General features: G+C 45.3%; 1 protein-coding gene across 1 annotated transcript in view; it reads right to left on the bottom strand.

Annotated features, from left to right (window-relative positions):
• The window catches only part of CA2H3orf22 (chromosome A2 C3orf22 homolog), a 43,051-nt gene that overhangs the window by 16,206 nt on the left and 1,084 nt on the right, over positions 1-25,761 (bottom strand). The window contains 1 exon segment of the mRNA XM_053220291.1: positions 1,570-1,745. Within this exon segment, the coding sequence (XP_053076266.1) occupies positions 1,570-1,745 (176 nt within the window).

A 25,761-nucleotide genomic window follows, 5' to 3' on the forward strand; every position in this document is an offset into this window, starting at 1 on the left:
AGACACAGAATCCGAAGCAGGCTCCAGGCTCCCAGCTGTCAGCATAGAGCCCGACGCGGGGCTCGAACCCATGAATCGTGAGATCGTGACCTGAGCCGAAGTTGGACACTCAGCCGACTGAGCCACCCAGGCGCCCCTTTATGATTCTCTTAATAACATTTCCTTTCCTCTAGCCTAATTTACTGTAAGAATACAACATAGAATACATACAACACACAAAATACATGTTAATCAACCGTTTATGTTATCAGTAAGACTTCCGGTCAACAGTAGGCTACCAGTTGTTAAGTGCTGGGAGAGTCAAAAGTGTGTCTCTGTGGCTTTTTAACTGTGCCCCCCCCAACCCCCGTGTTGTTCAAGAGTCAATTGTATATAATTGTTAAATCACTATGGTGTGCACCTGAAACTCATACAATGTTATATGACATATGTCCACTATTCTCGGGTTACGGAGGAAGGGGATGAGGCAGCCGCAGCGGCCCAGCAAGCCTGTGCCCCCTGACAAGGCATGTCTGGGCTGGAGGGATGAGCTGCGTATGCAGGAGCAGAAGCCACATTTGCCCTCAGAGTTTCTGGAACATTCACACCCAGCAAAGAGGTCTGCATGTTTATACCCCCAGTATGGACAAAACCCTCTTTGTCCTGTTCAGCATCTTTTCCTTTCAATTATTTTTTTCTGACATTAGGATTGTGACCCAGGACTTTGCCTGGGCAGTGAGGTTTCTTATGGGATAATGCGACCATCCCCCCTACCCCCACCTCAGACACACCCAGAACTTGGGACCTTGAATTCTGCTGAAAATTGCTATCGAGGAGGCCTGAGAGTCCATTAAAGAGAAAACTCAAACCTTATATTGTTAAACACAGGGACCCAAATTCAACTTTGGGGGTAGAGTGCTGTGTTTGCAGGGGAGGGGGGGGCTGCAGGGGGCCCCATGGGGAGCAGGCGGGGCCTGTGAGAGAACCCTTCCCAGACTGGGGTCTGGCTTATGACTGCAAGAGCAAGGCCATTTCATATTGTCGACATTTTATTTGTGTGAAACCCTCAAAACTGTGTGGCCTCAGAACGTGGGTCATTCTGGGTGCCCGGTGTGGCCTGGGCCTGTGTTGGGAGCTGCCCACACACCCACCCCTCCCTGCACCCACCCCCTCCCTGCACCCTCCACTGCCCACGCACCCACCCCCTCCCTGCACCCTCCACTGCCCACGCACCCACCCCCTCCCTGCACCCTCCACTGCCCATGCACCCAACCCCTCCCTGCACCCACCCCTCCCTGCACCCACCCCCTTCCTGCACCCTCCACTGCCCACGCACCCACCCCCTCCCTGCACCCTCCACTGCCCATGCACCCAACCCCTCCCTGCACCCACCCCTCCCTGCACCCACCCCCTCCCTGCACCCTCCACTGCCCATGCACCCAACCCCTCCCTGCACCCACCCCCTCCCTGCACTCTCCACTGCCCAGGGAGAAAGGTGGTCCAGAGACCCTGTCTCCTCAGGACAGCAGTGATGAGAGCTGGGGCCCCCCTGGTGCCACCACCAGCTGTGTGAGAAGCCAGGAGTCCCACCTCTTGCCCCAAACACCACAGTCAGGTGGCCCTTGAACCGGGAGGAATATACCCCCACGCGTTTTCTGGGCTTGCGGGGACTGCTGGGTCCTCTGTGCGCGCTGCCCGGTGGTGTTCCAGGAAGCTCGGCCAGCAGGGGCGGGTGCGGAGAGGTGCTGGTGGCAGAGCGCACGAGCCTGAAGCCACGGTGATGAAAGCCGTCAGGATGAAGTAGGAAGCCCTCAGCGCCTTGCCCCAAACATGCTCCGGCCCCTTAAGCAGCTCCCGGGCCTCGCTGTGGTCCTGTCTTCAGCTGGGAAGCGGGGACACCAGGGGACCCGCTTGCCAGGATGTCTGCGGGGAGGACGCGCAGTGTGCCGCTCTGTCTGATGGCGCACCCCATCCTTTCTTCCCTTCGGGGCTCACAGGTCTCCCCGACGCACTGCTCCAGTGTTGGCAGTGCAGGGTTTCCTCCAAGAACACACACACACACACAGGTAGTTTGTAGTCACGCAGTCCATCATCAAAGACCTCCCTCGACCTGCCGACAGCTCCAGGACTTAGCCAGGCTCCCCAGGCAAGGCCTGCACCATGTGGGGAGCCGGAAGGCTTGCCGGCGGGTCTTCCTCAGTCTCTTCCCGGACTGGACGTCAGTGGCAAGTGGACAAGGAGTCCCTCTCCCTCATTTTGCAAACAGCACAGAAGAGCCTGATGTGTGTGGAAGAGCGGATGCCAGAGCTGGCCCTAGAAGGCTCCTGGAGATAAACCGCCACGGCGCCAGGGCTCTCCACCCCCATCAGCCAGGTTCGGGCAGGAAACACTGGGTGGTCCGCTCCAGGGGGCTGGGAGAGTCCCAGAGGTAGGGGGGAGTATGCCAGAAGATGGGGCAGGGCGATGGGGACCGAGGGTCACAGTGGGGAGCTATTGGCACCCACGCTGGGAAGGGAGGGCTGGCAGAACCTGTGGAAGAGCCAACCTAGGGGGCCCCGGTCTCTAGTCTCCCATGCGGGCCTCCCACTGGCTGGACCCAGCTAGAAGTGAGGCTGGATGATGATGCCTCCAGCATCTCCTGGGGCCCAGGGCAGGTGGGGACGGGTCTGGAGGGGCCAGCGGAGCACACAGCACAATCACTTCGTTGCAGGACTTGCTCTGCTGGACAGGACCAGCAGCCAGAGCAGCAGAGAAACCGCTACATCCCACGCTTTGCTCCCCTACACAAGGGAGGCAGGGGTCTGCCCGCTGGCTGCCTTCACAGCTGAAATCCAGCCCTCTCTCAGCAGGTGTCATCATCCATCTTGTCTGGCAACCGCAGCCCCCTTCGCCGCCCCCCACCCCAGGCTGTGATTGCCCCCTGTAGTGGTTTCTTCCAGCATTTCTACCCCAGTGCGTCGTAACCCATCCAGAAGCAGTGCTGTCTCTGGATTCTTCCATTCCACTTCCCCTTGTGCCCCTCTCACCTCCCCAAAGTAGTTCCATGAGAACTTTTGGTTAAATCAATGTCCATTGCCTACATCTCCAAGCCCGAGCACGTATATCTTTTTTCCGATCCTTTCCTTTACCCCAGGGCCAGAATCACTTCTCCAGGCCTTCTGCCCAGCTGCTCAGACCCCCAGGAAAGCCTTTTCCAGTCTCTTGGCTGGAAGATAGAGGCCAGGAGCTGAGCAGCTCAAGAGGGCCCGACATCAGCCTCGGCCACTGACATCTGGATTAGTCTCTCAATCCCTCCCAGGTGCTGAGCCCCCAGTTGAACCCTTTTTTCCACATTCTCCAGAGAACACAACTCTGCACTGATGGGGACCGGTGCTTAACCTCCTGGTGATGGGGGGTGAGCAGGGCCAGCCCAGGGTGTGACTGCTTTTTTCTGTCCTCCCAAGCCCCCTCCTCACCCAGGCCCTGTCCCGGGATGGCAGGGTCCTGGCTTCTGCGGTGCCCACGGCTTCTGTCACTCAGCTCTCAGCCCTGGAGACCTCTCTCCTCTAACTCACGTCCCTGAGTTAGTCACGCCTTGCCCTCTGCTGCGCCCCCCACACCCTGGTGAGTCTGTGCTTGAAAGAAACATCCCTTTACTGCAACTTGAGAGGGCTTTGAACAGGGAATGTTATTACATTTGCTTTCAACCCACCATCTTAACCCAGAGGCCATTTTATTTTTATTCTGTAATATTTTTTCTTTAGTGTTTTTACTATTATAATTACTCTCCGTGTAAGGCAAATAAGGCCGGTTTGCCTTTGTGGCAGTACTATGAAGTTTCTTTTTAAAAGACATATACTTAAGTACATATTTATAAAATGTGAGTTGATTTACAAAGATATTATCGGGTAAATAGTACAAGTGAAAAGAGACTGTGACAAATATCATGAGTGATAGAAGTTTGGGAAACAGAGCTCAATGGATTTCAAAGTTTCTCATATTCCTTCTTTTTTAATCCAATTTTTTTGAAGTTTATTTATTCATTTTGAGAGAGAGAGAGAGAGAGAGAGAGAGAGAGAGTGTGTGTGTGTGTGTGTGTGTGTGTGTGTGAGAATAGGGGAGGGGAAAGGGGCAAGGGAGACAGAATCCCAAGCAGGCTCTGTGCTCTCAGCACAGTGCCCGATTCAGGGCTCCATCCCACAAACCGTGATGTCATGACCTGAGCCAAAATCAAGAGTCAGACGCTCAACCAACTGAGCCACCCAGGCGCCCCTCTTACATTTCTGAAATTCAGTGATTTCTTTAATCATTAGGAGAGTAAAAAGCATACCTAACTGAATCTTCAAATTTGTTTCCTTTGAAAAAACCCACATGATCATTTTAATAGACAAAGAAAAGCATTTGACAAAATCTAACACACTTTAATGATAAAATCTTTCAGTCAGCTAGGGATAGAAGGAAATTTCCTCAACCCAGTAAAGGGCATGTATGAGAAATCTACAGGTGACATTAACACTTAATAGCGAGAGACTGCATGATCTCCCCCTAAGACCAGGAAGGATGTCTATTCTCACCACTCTTATTCATTCATCATTATACTAGAGGTTCTAGCCAGTGTGACGAGGAGGTAAAAAAGAAATCCAGATTGGAAAAGAAGTAAAACCATATTTATCTGGAGACAACATGATCCTGTATGCAGAAAGTGCTAAAGAACCCATCAGAAAAACTTCTAGTGACTATAAACTAGTTCAGCAAGGTCTCAGAATACAAGATCAATACATTAAAAAAAAATCAATTGTACTTCTATTTATTAGCAATGAACAATCCAGAAATGAAATTAAGAAAACAGTGCCATTCACAGTAACAGCAAGAAGAATAAAAATTTGGGACTAAACTTAACCCAAGAAGTACAAGTACCCTGAAAACTAGGAAACACTGCTCAGAGACATTAAACAAGATCTATATAAATCCCATGTTCATGGATACTGAGACTCTACTTTTAAGATGGAAATACTCTCCCACGTGATTCATATACTCAGTCCCATCCTTATCAAAATCCCACAACAGGCTTAAAAATGCTTTTTTCCAGAAACTGATAAGCTGATCCTAAAATTTATATAGAAATGCACAGGATACAAAATAGCCAAAAGATTCTTGAAAAAGAAGCACAAAGTTGTAGGACTCACCCTTCCCACTTTCAAAGCCTCCTGTGCAGCTACAGATTAGTAATCCAGACTGTGTGGTATTGGCAGAAGGACAGACAGACAACAAGGAACAAGGAACAAGAAGGAGAGTCCTTCTGTCCTAACATTCATGACCAATTGATTCTTGACAAAGCTGCCATGTAATTCAGTGGGGAAAGGGTAGTCTTTTCAACACACAGTTCTAGGACAACTGGATACCCACAGGCCAAAAGGTGAATTGAGATGCATACTTCACGTCATACACAAAAATTAAAAATGGATCATCCACTTAAGTATAAGAGCTAAAACTACAAAAATTCTATAAAAAATACCAGGAGGAAAATCTTCATTATTATGGGTTAGGCACAATTCTTAAATAAGACCCCACAATCCCAAGCCATAAGACCTTTGATTGATAGATTACAGATTTCATCAAAATCACACATGTGTGCACTTGCAAAGACATCATCATGAAAAGGAAAAGACAAGCCACAAACTGGGAGGAAATATTTTCAAATCACATATATGCCAAAGGACTTGTCTCCAGAATAAAGACCTCTTACAACCCAATAATAGGACATCAACCCAGTTACAAAACGGACTAAAGATGTGAATAGAGGTTTCATCAGAGAAGGTTTTTGATTGGCTACCAAGCACATGAAAAGATTCTCAGTAGTGTTAGTCATTAGGAAACTATAAACTAAAAACTCAGTGAGATACCACTTTGCACCCACTAGAGGGCTATAATTATTATTGGCGAGGATGTGGACAAACCGGAAATGTCACACAATGTTAGTAGGAATGTAAATTGGTACAGCCGTGTTGGAAAACAGTCTGACAGTTTCTTAAAAAGCTAAACATCAACTGACTATCTGACCAGCAATTCCTTTTCTCATTTCTTGCAGGAGAAATGAAAACACACCCCATGAAGACTTGTACATGAATGTTCATAGCAGCCTTATTGATAATTGCCAAAAAGTAGAAACAACCCAATGTCCACCCACTGGTGAATGTGTAAATAAAATGTGCTATTAAACAGTCCAGGCAGTGGAATATTGCTCAGCTGTAAAAATGAATGGAGTTTTGACGCAGGCTACCACATGGATGAAACTTGAGAACATTATGCTCAGTGAAAGAAGCCAGGGGCGGCTGCGTGGCTCAGTCGGTTAAGCGTCTGACTTCGGCTCACGTCATGATCTCACACTCCGTGAGTTCGAGCCCCGCGTCGGGCTCTGTGCTGACAGCTCAGAGCCTGGAGCCTGCTTCAGATTCTGTGTCTCCTCCTCTCTCTGCCCCTCCCCTGCTCATTCTCTGTCTCAAAAATAAAAACATGAAAAAAAATTTTTTAAATAAAAAAAATAAGCCAAATACATACATATTGTATGATTGCGTTTATACATGATGACCAGAGCAAGATAGTCTTTGTAGACAGGAAACAGATTAGTGGTTGCCCGGGCGGGGGTGGGAAAGGGATTGACTGCCAATGGGCACGAGGCATCTTTCTGGGATGACAGAGATGTTCTAACACTGGATTGTGGTGATGGTTGCACAGCTCTGTAAATTTATTTAAAACCATTGAGTTGTACCCTGAAAACAAGGTGAATGTTACAGCTTGTAAGTTATACCTCAATAAAGTTGCTAGGATGTTTGTTTGCTTCAAAAACATCAGCTTGGATATGAATTTGACCTTGCCTAAATCGAAAGGTTCCATTTGATGATAACAGAGCAGGGACGATTCCTGCGCAGGTGTCTCAGGGCTTGGGGGGGAGGCTGTGGGAGATTCAGGTGACGGCACATTGATACACCAGGTGGCAGCATGACTCAACTGGGTGAGCACAACACTTTAGGAAAGCGACCCTCAACGCAAAATTTTTGGACAATACAGAATATTAGAAATTAAAACATACCCTAGCTTACCAGCCGAAGAAAACCAGAAGCACATTAGAGACTTCGGCCAGTGGCCTCAGAGAATGCTAGACGTGCACAGACAGGCTCAGTCAAGACCCAGCATCCCAGAAGAGGCAGGTGTCTTTGACAGACTTTAAGCAGGAGGGTGCCACTGTCAGGTTTGAGGACATGGGGAGGACATTGAGGACAGATGGGGAGCACAGGACACGCCAGGAGGGACTTAGGGACAGGAAGAGGGAGACATGTTGAGAGGGTGGCGAAGGAAATGTCAAGGATGATCCGAGTTTGGGGCCGGGTGGGGCGCCATTTGCCAAGATGGGGGTCCTGAGAGAGAATCAGATGCAGGTAGGACAATGAGATGGGCTCGGGCCGCTGGGCCCGGGGGATGACTGTCACGGGGAAGGCCAGAGCTCTTGGCTCAGCTCTGGAGACTGAGGCAGGTGAGCTGTGGGGGCTGTGGCATGGATGGGCGGTCCGGGAAAGGTGGTGCAGGGAGGGCTGAGGGGGGTCAGGAAGACCGGGGGTCTCCAGCCCCAGCACTGCTGTCATTTGGGCCATGATGCCTTGCTGTGGGGAACGCCCTGTGCTTATAAGATGTTTGCTGACATCACCCACCTCTAAGAACCAAAAGCCAGTAGCAGCTCCCCATTCACCAGTTGTGACAACCAAAATGTCTCCAGCCATTGCCAGATGTCTCTTGGGGGCGAAATCACCTCCCTCCCAGCAAGGCAAGAAGAACTGCTCTAAGCCTAGAGGCCAGCCTACTACCCACCGGCAATCCCAGACTCCCAGCCCACCAGACTCTTGGTGCAGAAAGGCCAGCCCATTAGCCCCTCCCATGTTATTGTGCTGGGATGTGGCCCTCCACTCCCTACTCCCTAATCCCTTAGCCATGAGCCAGCCATGAGCCTTATAAAGTGGTTAACTCTGGGGGTGCCCGGGTGGCTCAGTCGGTTGAGCGTCTGACTTCGGCTCAGGTCACGATCTCCCAGGTCGTGAGTTTGAGTCCTGCATCGGGCTCTGTGCTGACAGCTCAGAGCCTGGAGCCTGCTTCAGATTCTGTGTCTCCCCCTCTCTCTGCTCCTTCCCTGCTCATACTCAGGCTCTCTCTGTCTCCCAATAATCAATAAACATTAAAAAATAAAATAATAAAGTGGTTAACTCTGTTAAGGGCAGCTCACACCAGCGTCTTATACGGAGGTCGTTGGGAACAGGCCTTCCCCACCAGGAATGGTCAGAGGCGAAGGCTCTGCATAAAATAACACAGCATCCAGCTCCAGGGCCAGCCAGGCTTTCCCATGGGTGCGCCCCAACAGAGAGAGGGCATCTGGAGGGTGAGACTCGGCCTCGGCCTGCCCTGCCCTGGGCCTGCCCTGCCCTGCCCTGCCACGTACAAGCTCTATGGCCCTGGGCAAGTCCTTCCTCTCCCAGAACCTGTTTCCCCAGATAGAGACGGGGAGTACATGATAACACCTTGCAGTCTCGTTGTGGGCTTAGAGCAGCCAAGAGCGATTCCCAGGCTTGCTGCCTGCTGGCTTGGCCACTCACAAGGCGGCGGTGGAGAAGGCTGCCCTCACTGGGGGGCCTCAGAGTGGGAGAGGACAGCCCCCAGGGACTCCCATCACTGTGCTCAGGAAGGTCCTGGGGCACCTGTGCCCTCAGGAGGATCTGGCTTGGGGGCTGGTGGCAGGAAACAAGCTGTAGAAAGGGCTCCCGCCCTGACTGTCCTCCCCTGGTGCTCACAGACCTGTTTCCAGATTGCTTTCTGTGAGCTCTTCTCCTTGTGGTCTTAGCAAGAGTCACACACACCGAGGGCTCTGTTTGCCCCTCCCCCTCCCATGTCCACCCTCGTGCAGGCCAGACCCGGCTCTGCTCCCATGGCGTCTCTGGCTCTGGGGCTCACCCAGAGCCCTCGTCGTCCTCACCTTCTCCCACTCTCTCAAATCAGAGGCCAGAGCTGAGAGCGGCAGAGGGGGAGGGATCCTTGATCAAAGGTCAGCAAAATGGGATCAGAAGACAGATGCCTGGGGTCCAATCCCAGCTCCCCCACCTGCTAACTTTGAGCTTTGAGCAAATTTAAAAAATCTGAGTCTGTTGGGGCGCCTGGGTGGCTCAGTCGGTTAAGCGTCCGACCTTGGCTCAGGTCACGATCTCACGGTTTGTGAGTTCGAGCCCCGCGTCGGGCTCTGTGCTGACAGCTCGGAGCCTGGAGCCTGCTTTGGATGTTGTGTCTCCCTCTCTCTGCCCCTCCCCCACATGCTCTCTGTCTCAAAAATAAACATTAAAAAACATTTTTAAAATAAATAAAATAAAATCTGAGCCTGTTTCCTTGTGTGTCTCATGGGGATGGTAGACATAGTACCTACCTCACAGGTGTGGTGAAGTTAAAGAGAGAAATGCCTGGCACCGAGCTCAATAAATATTGGCTATGTTGTTGGGGATTCGAGCAGGAATTTTTTTAGTGTTTCACCTTAAAATATTTCGACGAGTGTGATCATTCCTGTTTTATCATGATGAAGAAATCCAGGGGCTGTGCTAGCAGAGGGGCACTGCCCAGGTCACCCGGAGTGTGGCCAGGTGACCTCTGCCCACTGGCAGAGTGACGTCTGGGGATAGTCACTTGGGGACAGCTTGAAGCCCGGCACTCACGCTTGTTGGGGATTCTCCCTGCCTGCCTTCTTCGGGAGGGGAGACCAGGACCGAGAGATGCCGGGTGAACTGCCCTGGACACACAGCAAGCAAATCAGAGGGCTAAGATTCTGCCCCACAGCCAGTGCTCTGAAAGGAGCAATTTACAAGAAACAGGACACCTTTGGCAAATAGCTATTTGTTGACCGGAGAAAGTAACAGATGCCACCACTCGTACCCTAACAAGGGGAATGATCTGCTTAAGTTACAAAAGGATTTTGTGTGTTGTTAACCCACCAGAGAGCTGAGAAGGCAAAAACAAACAAAACAAAACAAAAAAACCCCAAAACCAAAAACAGAAGCAAAAGACAACGAAGTAAAATAAATTCCCAAAAGCGGCAAGCTCTTGCTAGGAGAGAGACGCACAGCTCTACTCCTCCAGGTGAAATGGTGGGGGGAATGGGGACCAGCCAAGCGCTCAATAGGCTTCTGAGCCACATCGGAGTCGTATCACGAATTCGAACCCCAAGGAGCCCAGGCCACAGGGCAAGTCCGCACCCACCCACCAGGAGCCCTCACAGAACCACATGCCAAAGGCTGAGAGGAACCCCTTGAAGGCACTCCAGGCCTCACCAAGCACACGCTTTGGCCCACTGAAAGCGGGAGTCCACACAGCAGGGTGACACGGGTCATGAGAACATGAGAGCCAGGACAGGAGAGCCAGGAGGACGCCTCAGCGACCCGAGAAGCTGGAAGCCAGTCCGGAAGCCTGAGAGGTCTCCTGTGTTCAGAAATTGGGGGCAGGCTGCGAGGTATAAAGAGATGCCTGGCGTCTCACCAGTGCTCAGACCCTAAGCCCTACTGCAGGGTAAGTCTTGATCACACCCTTGAAACCTGTGAGGCCAGTGGGAGATGAGTTTAACTACAGACACAAGGAAGCCCAGCCCAGCTTGTCTACGTTAAGGTTGATGGTGCCACCCTCACTGATAGGCCAACAGAAACGGAGCCCTCTTCTCTGAGGGTATTACTTAGTTCAGCTGCTCCGTTCCTTCATACGTGATGCCCAGCCTACAACTCTAAAAGACATGCCAAGAAGAAACAAAATGTAATCCATCAACAAGAGATAAATTCAGTAAAAGCCGACACAGAGATGGCTCAGGTGTTGGAAAGAGGCAGGGGCCTTAAAACTATGGTAAATGTGTTAAATAGTCTAAAAGAAAAGGTCAATGTCATGTGTGAACAGATGGGGAGTTTGAGCAGAGAGATGCAAATATAAAAAACCTAAGAATGGGGCGCCTGGGTGGCTCAGTCGGTTAATTGTCTGACTTCAGCTCAGGTCATAATCTCATGGCTTGTGGGTTTGAGACCCGCGTTGGGCTCTGTGCTGATAGCTCGGAGCCTGGAGCCTGCTTCGGATTCTGTCTCTCCCTCTCTCTCTGCCCCTCCCCTGCTCATGCTGTCTCTCTCTGTCTCTCACGAATAAATGAAAAAAAATTTTTTTTAAATAAAAAACCTAAGAAAATGAAAAATACAGCATCAGAAACTAAGAATCCATTCAATGGATTTAACTGTAGATTAGACACAGCGGAGGCAACAAAAACCAGTGAATGCAAAGACAAGGAGCCGCCAACCTGAATGATAATGATCCCAAATGAAACACAAAGGAGGAACAAAACTGGGAGTTTGAGATATTTAGGACCAGAGAAAGTCTGATGCACTTGTAACTGGAATTTTAGAAGCAGAGGAAAGAGAGAATACATAAAAGCTATATTTGAAGAAGTAATGGCTGAGAACTTTCCAAAATTGGTGTAAGATATCAACCCACAGATCTATGTTATTCAATAAAGCCCAAGCAAGAGAAGTACAGAGGAAAACACAGACAGGCACCTAAAAGCCAAACTGCTGAAAATTCGAGATAAAGAAAAAGTCTTGAGAGCAGTCAGGAGGGGATGGGGTCACGGCACATTGTACACAAGGGCAAGCAGTAAGGGTGATGGTTGATGTCTCATCAGTACTAATGGAAACAAGAAGATGGTGGAAATTCCTTAAAGAGCTGGAAGGCGGGGCTTGGGAGGATGTCAAACTAGACTTCTCTCTATCCAGCAAAGTATCCCTCAAAAATGAAATAAAGACATTTTCAGGTAGAAAAGCCGGGGAAATCTGGAAGATCTGTGAAAATTCGAAAATTTCTCCAGATAGATAAAACTCAGTTGGTTTTTTGCAGTACGAATGATAATGGGTTACATTCTTAGATGGGGCCCCTGGGTGGCTCAATCGGTGAGGCATCCAGCTCTTGGTTTCAGCTCAGGTCATGATCTCACAGTTCGTGGGATTGAGCCCTGCATCGGGCTCTGCAATGACAGCCTGGAACCTGCTTGGGAGTCTCTCTCTCTCTCTCTCTCTCTCTCTCTCTCTCTCTCTCTCTCTCTCTCTCTCTCTGTCCCTTCCCTGCTCCTGCATGCTCTTTCTCTCAAAATAGATAAATAAACTTAAAAAAAATAATAATAAAATGGTTTAACTTCCTAGAAATCAAAATATGTAAATGTGAGTCCCAAGGCCTCATCTGGGAGGTGTGTGGCCTAGGAGGCAGTGGACAGGCGGTCCAGAGAGCTAGGCAGAGAGGAGCGGGGGAGCGATTTGAGGTCCGAGAGTTCCCTAGAGAGGCATATGGAGCCAAACAGCAGCCTGCAGCGTGAAATCGCTCAAGAGCAGATGAGGCAAACTTCTCTTGTCCCAAATAAGCCGTATTTATTTTGGCTGGGGAACAGCCTGAGCCCCGGGGCTTTACGTTGATGGCTATAAGCAGCATTTATGGCTGAGGGACCGTGGCTGAGGGCGTTGTCTGAACCGCTTGGACAACCACAGCATGGTCCCCGATCACCCAGAGATGCTAAAATTTCCATCAGTAGAAGAAATTCTATGTGAGGATGGCTCCCTGCTTTTAAATGCATATGCTTTTTTTATGGCAGTTTTAAAGAGTGGAAGATAGCAGACAAGTGATGCCCCTCCCCACCAAAGGTAAAACGTCCCAGTCACATTATACATCAACAGACCCCTGATCCATGAATTTATTAGCATTCTTCCCTGCGGCCTTGAGGCAGTGGAAAAACAATGTGTTTGGAGTCAGCAAGCTTACCTATGAAACCTGGCTCCACAGGTCACTGTCGACACAGCTTCCTCGTCTATGCTTATAACTGAGATGATTAAGTTAATTAAATAAATGTATGACCCAAACATCAGTCTAGCTTACTGGAGAATTCAATAGTCATTCTCTTCCCTGTAGGTGACAAAAAAGATGTGTATACTTGACTAGTTCTCTGTGTGTGGTGTTCCCACTCAACTGTAAACTCTTTGAGGGAAGAGACCACATGACTCCCATGCAATGCTGGGTCTAACCCCAGCGTGTCCCACACAGGCTGAACAAGCAAGCGTGATTTAATGGCACTGTAGGAGTTACCCAGCTCACTGAACCTGCCAAGTCCATGAGACAAGCTAATGGCTGTCAGTGAGAGTGAATGAGCTCATTGGCTTTAAGTTGAAGGCGCCATATGCATGTCAAAGTCATCATAGCCTTCCATGATGGGGGCTTTTGCCTTAGAAGGGGAGGAAGGCAAGATAAATAGTGCAGAGAACATTCCCCACCTAGTATAATCAGCCAACCTCCAGGGAAGCGCTGATTCAATAGTCTACGGTCATTAATATCACACAGAGAAAACATACTGAGGGAACAGTTGTGTTTGAAGAAGGCAATTTGGGGCGATAGAGTCACAGCCCGTTTGCCACGAGTGGGTGCACTGAGGGCGCTTACTTACACGGCCCACTCAATCTGCACAGCTTTGCTAACAACCAGCCGTGATTTCACCCGAAGATTTACATCACCGAGCCAACAAGTACAAAACTGCCATCCTGCATTCATCCCCGAGGTAGAAACGTCTTCCTGGGAAAGCCACAATAAATTTCAGTTTTTTTGTCCCCACTTATTTGGCAGGTGGTTTGGCAAAAGAGAACTGAAGCCAAGTTCATTGCTCCCCAAACTGTGACAGTCACGTATCATCTTTGAATTTGGGGGAAATGTGGAATGAGTAGAGAAATCTGGGTGACCTGGGGTAGGGGTAGCCTGGTTCAATCCATAGGAGCTCTAAGCTGGTAATGTAAATAGCAGAAGTAACACAGCCACTAGATCGGGGCACTGATGATGGCACGTGGCCTTTCCCAGAAGCTGTTCACGTGGGGGAGCAAATAATCAAACACCAGGCAGTCTATCAGTGCTAATAGCATACATTATCGAGCAGGAGAGTTCATAAAATTGCCAATCTTCTAAGGGGTAAATTCTGAGGCCAACAGATGCCAACTCAGGATCTCTCTCTCTCTCTCTCTCTCTCTCTGTCACACACACACACACACACACACACACACACACACACACACTCATCAGACCTGCCCCTCTACCTGGATCCTTACCTCTCTTAATTCATCCTTTTCTCAACCACTTCAGCCAGAAACATTCGAGACACCCCCAATTCCTCTTGCTACAGTCATTCTTCTCAACCAACCAGTTCCTACCACTTAGGAAATGGTCAATAAACATTTGAGCATTGAACAAAAAAAACCATTTTGAAGTATTATTTACATGCGGCAAATGTGCACCCATTTAAGTATTCAGTTTGACTTGTGATTGATTGATGAGCTGATGACTTCATGCGATCCTGTAGCCACCACCACAATCAAGATCTCGAACTTAACCATTACTCCAAGAAGTCCCCTGTATCCCTTCCCAATATCTAACTCTTTCACCGCCAGGCAGCCAAGGATCGCTGTTTACTACTGTAGAGTAGATTGGCCTTTTCTAGAATTTCATACACAAGTAGAACACACACAAGTAATGTGTATTTTTTTTTCAGCCTGGCTTCTTTCGCTCAACATAATGACCTTGAGATTTATCTATGCTGTTGCATTTGTCAGCGGTTCATTCATTTTTTTGTTGTTGTCTGTGTATCCTACAATTTGTTTATCCATTCATCTTTTGATGGAGATGTAGGTTTTTAACAATTTCATGCTATTACGAATAAAGCTGCTGTGAATTTCACACACGGGTTTTCGTGTGACACCCCGGAGATGAACTGCCGGGACATCACGGTGGGGATGTGACTTAGGAACCGCCAAACTGTCTTCCAAAGTAGTGCAACCATTCCACAGTCCCTACCAAAGATGCCTGAGAGTTCCTGTTGCTCCGCATCTGCACCAACATTTGGTTTTGTCAGTATCAACTATAGCCATCCTCGTGGGCGTGCAGTGATTTTCACTTGCATTTCCCTATCACACTGATGCTGAGCAAGTTCTTAGGTTTTGTTTGTTTGTTTTTTTGTCAAGTGTTTTTGTTGGCCAGGTGTGAAGAATTTCTGCTCCAATCTTTTGCCCATTTTTTATCGGGTTGTTTTTCTTCTTATTAACCTGTAAGGAAACTTTCTATATTCTGAGTACAAGTCCTCGGTTGGATATGTGCATTTTTGTACTAGGGGCTCTCATTTTACTTCTTCAATGATGGAGGTTTTAAATTTGGATCAAGGACAATTTATCCCTATTTTCTTTTATGGTTCATACTTTCTGAAAGCTAAGAAATCTTTGTCTGCCTCGAGATCATGAGGTTTTCACCCGATGATTCCTTCTAGAACTTTTACGGTTTTCACTTTTATTACGATCCATTTTAGTTGATTTTTGTTTGCGATTTGAGAAGGCCAAAGTTCATTACTTTCCACTTACGGACACTCGGTTGTTGCAGCAACACCTTTCATTTTGTTGAAATGATTATCATTTTGTCATAGATGTCAAAGGTCAACTGACCATTATATGTGGGTCTACTTCTGGACTGTGCTCTGCTCCAATGACCTCTTTACCTATCCTTAGGACAATACCACACTGTCTTGGCTACTGCAGTGTTACAGTATGTAAAGAAATGAGGTAATGTAAGTCCGCCAACTTCTATTTTCGAAGGTAGTTTTAGCTATCTGGAGATTCACTGCATCTCCAAATAAATTTTAAATTCAGTTTTCACAGTTTATTTTTTTGTTTGTATTTATCTTTTCCAAATGATACATGAGTCTGTTTAATCTGTATGAACTTTATTTTTTTCTCTTTTGTCTTTCATTTTGCACTGAGGTGGAACACACAATGTGACATTAGTTTCAGGCAAACAACATGGTAATTTGACTGTGTGTTAGGCTCTGCTCAGCCACAAGGTAGCTACCATCTGTCATCATACAAGACTATTACAATAGCATTGACTCTATCCCCTTTGCTGTACCTTTCACCTATGTGATTTATTCATTCTGTTTAAAAAATTTTTTTAATGTTTCTTTATTTTTGAGAGAGAAAGAGAGACAGAGAGCAAGCAGGGGAGGGGCAGAGAGACAGGGAGACACAGAATCTGAAGCAGTATCCAGGCTCTGAGCTGTCAGCACAGAGACCAATGCGGGGCTCAAACCCACAGACCCTGAGATCATGTCCTGAGCCCAAGTCGGAAGCCCAACCGAGCCCCTGTTTTATTCATTCTATAACTGGAAGCCTGTACTTCCCACTCCTCTTCACCCATTTTGCCCATCCCCCCTTTGCCTTCCTCTCCTCTGGCGACCATCAGTTTGTCCTCTGTATTTATGGGTTTCTGTTTTTGTTTTTGTTTTTTATCGTTTGTTCATTTGTTTTGTTGTTTACATTCTACATATAAGTGAAATAACATGGCATTTGTCTTTCTGTGTCTGATTTACTTCACTTAGTATAATAGCCTCTAGGTCCGTATTGTTGCAAAGGGAAAAATCTGATTCTTTCTTATGGCTGAGTAATATTCCATAATGTGTGTGTGTGTGTATACACACACTATATCTTTATCCATTCTTCAATCCACGGACACTTGGGTTGTTTCCATATCTTGGCTACTATAAATAATACTGCTATAAACATAGTGGGTGCATGCATCTTTTCAAATTAGTGTTTTTGTTTTCTTTGGATGAATACCTAGTAGTGGGATTATTGGATCATGTAGTATTCTATTTTTAATTTTTTGAGGAATCTTCATTGAGTTTTCCACAGTGGTCACGCCAGTTTACATTCCCACCAATCGTGCATGAGATTTTCTCCACATCCTCGCCAGCACTTACTATGTCTTGTCTTTTTGACACCAGCCATTCCGACATATGTAAGGTGATATCTCATCATGGCCCTTATTTGCATTTCCCTGAAATAATACTGAATAATATCAAACATCTTCTCATGTGTCTGTTGGCCATCTGTATGTCTTCTTTGGAAACGTGTCTATTCAGGTCCTCTGCCCATTTTGTAATTGTATTATTTGTTTTTCACAATTTATTTAAAATAGAATAATAAAAAAAGGCTGGTGGGAAGTTCTAGTTCCAGGCAAGAAAAAAACTAGCATTCTCCATCCTGTCTCTCCCACTGAATGCAGGTATAACATCTGGACTGAATTCAGAATAGCAGTGAAGCCTCTGGAAAGTAACTAGTAGCAGGAGAATTGGGGAAGAAAATAAAAAAGAATTGGAACGCCAAACTGGCCATGAGTTTACCATCTATTTTTCTATTTGGTAGCTTCCACTCTGGACTCAGTGCAGACTGAAATGCTGAAGTGCGTATTGGTGAGGACAGAGAATGAGCTAGCTGAAGCCCTTCTACTTCTGGCTTGAGGAATGGGGATGGGGGTCTCCTAACGCTTTGAGAGGGTATGTTTTCTTCTCTGTTCTCTCTGCCCCATGGCAACATCAATGGTACAATAATAGCAGGTAAGGCAGGTGCCTAAAACTCTGAGGGAGAGTTTAGGCAGGTGCCTAAAACTCTGGGGGGCCCAGAGAACCAAAAAATACTGCCTAGATCATGGAGAGGGAGGAACATGGGAAAGTGACACCATAAAGTTGTTTGTAAACCACTGGGCTCAATCCCCATACTGTGTATTCATGGATATGACCCTATAGCACACTACTGATGTTGACGACTGAATTATGGGACAGCTCAGTCACACAGAGAAGACGGGGGCCACAGACACTGGGAAAAAGGAACTTGAAACCACAACTGCCTGATTTAAAAAAAAAAAAAAGGCCAACTTTCTCTGTAAGACTTAAAGAAGATCAAGAGACTCATAACACCCAAAATGTCTGCGACACAATACAAAATAACTTGGTATACGAAAAACCAGTAAAATCTCTATTTGCATGAGGAAAGACAATAGATGCCCATGGTGAGACAACAGACAGTCATAGTTGGCAAAGATGTTAAAACAGCTGTTATAAAAGTCTCCAACAAGTAAGAGAAAACACTCTTCAAATGATAAAAGGGCAGAAAGTCTAGGGCGCCTGGGTGGCTCAGTTGGTTACGTGTCTGGCTCGTGAACTCAGCTCAATCATGATCTCACAGTTCGTGAGTTCAAGCCCCACATCGGGCTCTGTGTTGACCACATGGAGCCTGCTTGGGATTCCCCTCCCCTGCTTGTTGCACTCTCTCTCTCCCTCTCTCTCAAAATAAATAAACCTAAAAAAAGGTAGAAAGTCTCAGGAAAGAAACAAAAGACATAAAGAAGAAGAAATGGAAATTTTAGAAAAATTCAATAACCAATAAAAAATTTATTGGACTCAGTAGCAAAATTGAGATTATGCAGAAGAATCTGTAAACTTGACGAGAGATAAATAGAAATTATCCAACATAAAAACTGAGAGGAAAAAAGAGATTTTAAGAAATGAACAGAGCCCCATGGAACTGTGGGGGTAATGATAAGAGATCTAACATTTGTGTCATTAGAATCCCAGAGTAGAGGAGAATGAATGCAGAGGTAAAAATATATTTGAAGAAATAATGGCTGAAAACTTACCAAATTTGATAAAAGACATAAACCTACAGAGTAAAGAAGTTTGGTGAACCCCAAACAGATTAAACTACAGAAATCCACACCTAAATGCATCAGACTCACACTGTGAAAAACTAAAGACAAAGAAAGGCCTTAAAAGCAGCCACAGAAAATCAACACATTACCTATAGAGGAACAACAATTCAAATTATGGCAGATTTGTCATTAGAGCCAAAGAAGCCAAAGGAATTGGCACAGCATTTAAGAAACAGTTTTTTAAAATGTTTATTTATTTTTGAGAGAGACAGAGTGAGTCGGAGCATGAGTGGGGGAGAGGCAGAGAGAGAGGGAGACACAGAATCCGAAGCAGGCTCCAGGCTCTGAGCTGTCAGCACAGAGCCCAACTTGGGGCTAGAACTCATGAACTGTGAGATAATGACCTGAGCCAAAATCAGATACTCAACTGACTGAGCCACCCAGGCACCCTGGCACAGCATTTTTTAAATGCTGACAGAAAAGAACTATTAATCCAGAATTCTATATACAGCAAAAATATCCATCAGGGATGGAGATAAAAACTTTCTCAGATGAAAGAAAATTAAGATTTTTTTTTTTTTTTTTTTGCCAGCAGATCTGCTGGCATTTTGACTGGGGTTGCATGGGATCTAAAAATCAGTTTAAGGAGACAGGAATAACTTAATACTGACTCTTCTAGTTGTGAAAATGGCATATTTTCTATTTATTTATCTTTTTAATTTCTCTTAGCAGTGTTTTATAGTTTCAGTCTACAGGTCTTACATGTATTTCATTGGATCTATTTTGCAGTATTTCAGATTTAATGCTCTTATTTTCAATCCACAATGCTTCGTTGTTAGAAATGATTGATTTTGTATATTATCTTATTATATACCTTGTATATTCTCTGACTTCTAATTCAAGTTCTAGTTTTTTTTTGTAAATATTTTAAGATTTTCTCTATACACAATCATGCTACCACACATAGTCTATGTCTCCCTTTCAAATTTGTGTGCTTTTTATTTATGTTTCTTGCATTATTGCACTGCCTAGGACCTCTACTACAAGGCTGAATGTAAGTGGTGAATGCTGACATTCCTGCCTTGTTCTCAATCATGGTACACCATTAAGTATGTTGTTAGCTACAGTTTCCTTTTGTAGAGGCTCTTTATTAGTTCGAGCATGTTTTCTTCTCATTCTTTTTGGTGAGAGTTAATATCACAATCAGGTATTAAAATCTGTCTTCTGTACCCACTGAGACAACTATATTGTCTTCTCCTTTCCACCCACAACTTAAACCAATCCTGAATTCCCAGAGTAAACTTGATTCTGATGTATCATCCGTTTTATATGTTGTTGGATTCAATTTGATAGTATCTTGTTAGGAAGGTTGCTTTCATGAGTAATACTGACTTGTAGCTATCTTTTCTTCCAAAATATTTGTTTTTGATAACAGGGTTACACTGGACTCCTAAAGTGAGTTGGGAAGTGTTCCCCTTCTTCTATTTATGAAACATTTGTAGAATTCGTTTTTTTCTTCCTTAATGTTTGAGAGTTTGACAGCAAACTTGATTTTTCTTGATTTTTCACTGTAGAAAGTCTTTAAATTATAAATTCGATCTATTTAATGAATATGGTGACAGGTTTTCTATTTCTTCTGGAATCAGTTTTGGTAATGTGTCTTTTCAGGTACTTGTTCATTTTCTCTAATTTGCTGAAATTACTGGGATAACATTGTTCAAGGTATTTCTATTTTTTAATGTCTGTAGGATCTTTTTCACTGAGAAAAAGGTTTCTAAACAGTTTAGATTTGCAAAGAAGGAGGAGGAGGAGAAAGTAGAGTTTCCCTCCACGCCCTCACCCAGTTTCCTTATTAGTATGGCACACAGTACAGTCCAGGGACCAATACTGATACATTGTTATTAACTAAACTCCATACTTTATTTAGAGTTCTTTAGTTTTTACCTAACATCTTTTTCTATTTCCAGATCCCATCCAGGACACCACATTAAGTTTACTTAGGTGGCTCCTGTTGGCTGTGATAATTTCTCAGACTTTCCTTGTTTTCATGACCTTGACAGTTTGGGTCAAGGGTCTTGTAGAATTTACCTCAATTGTATCTGATGTTTTTCTTATTCAACTTTTTGATCATTAGAGTACTGCAAATAAAAGCCACAGTAATATACCAATTCACACCTATTTGGAAGGCTATTACAAGAAAAAAATAAAGGGAAAATAACACTTGTTGGTGAGGATATTGAGAAACTGGAGTCCTTGTGCATCGTTTGTAGGAATGTACAATGGTAGCCATCGTGGAAAACGGGCTGGCAGTCTCTCAAAGGTGAAACATAGATTGCCATATGATCCCCCAATTCCACTCCTAGGTATGCTGAACCAGAGACTCAAACAAATACTTGGATGCCCATGTTCATAGTAATATTCATCACAATATCCAAAAGGTGGAAACTCAAGGGTCAATCAAGAGAGGAACAGAGAAGCAACATATCTATACAATGAAGTATTATTTAGGCATATCTAAACAGGAATGAAGTTCTGACACGTTATGAACAGATGAGCCTTGAAAACATTACGCTGAGTGAAATAAACCAAAGCACAAAAGGACAAATATGCGATTCTGCTTATCTGAGGTACTAAAATAGGCAGATTCATGAAGGCAGAAAAATAGAATAGACTTCACCGGGAGCTGCAGAGAAAAGCGACATGGAGAGTTATTATTTAATGGAGACAGAGTTTCAGTTTGGGAAGATCGAAAAAGTTCTGGAATGGATGGTGGTGATGGCTGCACAACCTTGTGAATGTACTTAATGCCACTGAATTGTAATGGTAAAGAAAGAGCAGTCGATCAGTGCCCTTTAATATTTTTGTTGCATGAATTATTTTAGTAAAGTTTAGATTTCCAATTGATTCAAATTTTGTGCCTCTGGTTGAGGTTTTGGGTTCTTCCCCTATATTCCCTTTCTTCCCTCCCTCCGTCCCTCCCTCTCTATTCCTTTTCTTGTTAATAGTGGTTGCTGGATATCCTTCCGTGATGGTGTCATCTTTATCCTCTAAAGAGTCTCAAATCAGTATCACTAGGGTTAGGGACCTCCTACAGGGCATGGTGGAATGAGCTGCTTGGCTGTGCCACAGGCATGGCATGGGTGATTCTTTTCCCCTATAAATTTGAAGATTAGGATCCTTTTTGGTGATGGAGGCATAGGAGCAGCACCAGCAACAAAGGCATTTGGGGGCGTGTGACCTCAACATGCCACACAGTAACTGCTCTTCCTTCACACAAGCAACAACTTGAGGGGCCAAGGATATCAGTCTTTCTGCCGAGCACCCTATGGATTGGGGTCGATGCCTGCTTGAGACACGCAACCAGTGGCCACAGGTTAAAAGTCACTCCCCTGACTCTAGACTCAGTTACGGCTTATGCTCAAGACATACGATTCAATCTGAGACACACAGATGCAGCTCATGACACATGACCCAGGGCCACTTAAAGGAGAGTCCCATTTCTATGCTCCTGTCCCTAAATACCAAAGATCAGAACTGAGTTAGGCCAGTTAAATCTTTCACAGAGGCTCGGCAGAACCATGCAAATGCAGCACGAAGCAGCACAGCTCAAAGTGCACGCTCACCAGCAGACAGCAAAGCCAGGACAGTGTATTCCTCACATAGTGAGGCTTTCTGGGAGAGCAGGGCAGACTTCTCTGGTCCAAAAATGGCTGGAGAAAGTAAGGTAAGGAGATTAGACTGGAATTTTTAGAGTGGCTAGGGCGTGGACTGGAGTGAGGATTTGCATGCACGGGCTGGGGCTTGCATGTTTTGAACTTCCCATTGGGAACCAAGAAAGAACATCTGGGTCTTCTTAACAGCTTGCCCAGATATGGGCATAAGGGAAAAACCAAGGGGTAGCACTTAGAAGCTGTCAGCCAACATCAAAAAGTGGAGTCAGACTCTGTTACAACTAGTGTGTTTGTACCATTCACATTTTTAGTGCTTACTGATATAACTGGATTCGTATCTACTGCGTCTGTAACTGTTTTTGTTGCATTCATGTTTTCTTTTTACCGTTTCCTCTAATTTTTAAAATTATTTATTTTTCAGAGAGAGAGAGAGCAAGCAGGGGAAGGGCAGAGAGGGAGACAGAACCCCAAGCAGGCTCTGTCCCGTCAGCACAGAGCCTGATGCGGGGCTTGAACCCACGAACCGTGCGATCATGACCTGAGCCGAAAACAAGAGTTGGGATGCTTAACCGACTGAGCACCCAGGCGCCCCGGTTTCCTCTACTTTTAATTGAGCATTTTATGTGATTGCATTTAATTTTCTCTTCACATATTATGTACTTCTTTTTGAAATTTAGTGATTGTTCTGGAGTTTCCAATATAGATTTCTAGCTTTCAAATAACACTATGCCACTTCAGACATTGTCTGAGGAACTCTTTGTTTCTCCTCCATATTTGAAGCATAATTTCCACAACATGGAATTTTTAAGTTGATGGATTTTCCCTTCAATGTGTAAAATATTTCACTCAACTCTCTTCTTGCTTTTATGGTTTCTGACAAAAAGGCTGCTGTAATTCTTATCCTTGTTTCTCTATAGGTCAGGTCTCCCCAGCCCCAGCTTATTTCAAGATGTTCTCTGTCTTTGATTTCTTATAGTTTGAACATGATTTTCCTAGCTATAGCTTTTGGGACGCTTATCTTTCTTGGTATTCTTTGAGCTTCCTAGATCTGTGGTCTGATGTCTGTAACTGACTCTGGGAAGTTCTCAGCTATTACTACATCAAACATTTCTTCTGGTCCATTCTTTCTTTTCTTTCTGGTGTTTAAATTACATGTTACATCTTTAGAAACTGTCCCACCATTCTCGGATTGTGTGTGTGTGTGTGTGTGTGTGTATGTGTGTGTGGTGTGTGTGTGTTCTTATTCCTTTTTTTTCTCTTTGTGTTTCAGTTTGGGATGTTTCTATCAGCCTATCTTCAGGTTCACTGATTCCCCCTTTGGTCATGTCCAGTCTCCTGATGATCCCATCAAAGGCATTTCCTCATTTCAGTTAGTGTTTTTGATTTCTAGCATTTCTTTCTGATTCTTAGAGTTTCCATCTCTCTGCTTATATTATTCATCTGTTCTTGCATGTTGTCCACTTTTTCCATTACAGCCCCTAGGATATTCACCATAGTTGCCTTCAAGTCCTGGTATAATAATTACAACATCTCTGCCATATGAAGCGGTCTCTTCAAGCTTTGTTGTCTTTTAGTATACCTTGTAATTTTCTTGTTGTTCAAAGCCAGGAATGATGTACTAGGTAGAAAGGACTGAGGTAAAAAGGCCTTTAGTGTAAAGCTTTAGGTTTACAAGACTTGAATTTGTGAGTTTATAGTTTTCATCAAATTTATAAAGTTCCTCTCCAAGTATTGTTCTGCCTTTTGCTTCCTTTCCCTTTCTTGGACTCTAATTATATACGTTAAACCACTTGGTATTGTTCTAGAGTTCACGGAGTCGTCTTCTATTATTTTCCAGTCTTTTTTCTGTCCTTCAGTTTGGATAGTTTCTATCATTAGGTCTTTGAGTCGTTAATTTTTTTCTTCCATGGAATCTAATTTGCTGTTGATCCTATCCAATGAAATATTTTGTTCTGGTGTTGTGAGGAAACAATGAAGAGGGTCTATTTTACTCACTTCTTACTTATCTCTGTAGCCAGGGCAGTGATCTCTGGCCAACCCCTGAAAACTAACTTCCTGGATATTTGCATAGTTACTAGTTAATGATGTTATATGCCTGAAGCAGTGGCTCAAGATGAACCAGGCTACTTATAGCCTGACATGAAGATTTCCAATATGCACTTGACGCCTGACTTGGGGTCTGCACCATGACTGTGCTATGTGACTAGTCCACTTTAAGAACTCTGAATTCCAGGGGCGCCTGGGTGGCTCAGTTGGTTAAGCATCCGACTTTGGCTCAGGTCATGACCTTGCGGTTCAGGGGTTTGAGCCTCGCATCAGGTTCTGTGCTGACAGCTCGGAGCCTGGAGCGTGCTTGGGATTCTGTGGCTCCCTCTCTCTCTCTGTCCCTCCCGTGCTTTTCTAAGATAAATAAAACATTAAAAAAAATTTTTTAACCTAGTTCTTTCCAGCTTACTCTCCCGCTAACCCCTCTCTCAAGTCACAAAACCTCCATACTCCACTTACCATCATACTATATGGACTTTAAGGTCTCTAGGTTCATAGTGTTAGTTCCACAGCTGAAATCTTCTCACCCGGTACCGGTCTTCTGAAATTTGTTGAGGCTAGCACAGGAAAATTTCATAAATATTCAACGTGTGCTTGAAATGAGTAAGTTTTTGTGTTGAATGTGATCTCCTTCCTAAATTCATTAAACTGAGCTTGTTAATTGTATTATTCGAATCTACATTTTTACGGACTTTCCTGGTGTTTGATCTAATTACTGAGGAATATTAAAATCTCCACTATGACAGAAGATGTCGATGTTTCCTTGCAAATCTGTATGCATGTGCATGTTACTAGGTGCATACAAGTTTTACCTTCCAGGTAAACCTGTCACCATTATCTATGACCCACCTTTCCCCCAGGAAAGGAGATTACAGGAAAGAGATGAAGGGGGGCTGGAGAGTATGCGGGGGGGGGGGGGGCAATTACAGACAGGTTTACATCTAAGCCCAATCTTCTCCGTGCAAAGGAAAGAAAACTAGCCTTCCCAGTGGTCTGTTACTTGGACAGTGGTTAAAATTCTTTGGGTGAACTATTTACTTTTTCCCAAGAACACAGCCAAGCCCCCTTGCTGCTTCTGTGAAACACAGTATGTTTTTCGCTCACCCTCCCACTGTGGGGAAAAGCCCACCAGGGTCTCAGCTTTGCCCGAAGTTCCCTGTTCAAAACTTCACCTGGCCTTTGAGGGTTTTTGTACCACGTTCAGTGAAAAGCAGAACCCACTCCCACGCTTCCTGGTTTCACTTCACCTGGGGTCCTGCAAACCCTTAGCTGGTGCTCAGCAACACAGTAACGAAACACCTATCTAGAATTTCCATTGACCCCATCCAAAGCATCACCCAGAGCCACTCCAGATTGCTGCAAATCTTTGACATCCTATTTATCCCTCATGGCTCAGTTCAAATCCAGCTGCTTTCATTAAACTCTGATCAATCAACAACCCCCCCACCCGCACTTCCAATGGAAATTAATAGCATCTTCCCCCTTTTCA

Source organism: Acinonyx jubatus, chromosome A2 (genome assembly GCF_027475565.1).
Source record: "Acinonyx jubatus isolate Ajub_Pintada_27869175 chromosome A2, VMU_Ajub_asm_v1.0, whole genome shotgun sequence".
NCBI lineage: Eukaryota > Metazoa > Chordata > Mammalia > Carnivora > Felidae > Acinonyx > Acinonyx jubatus.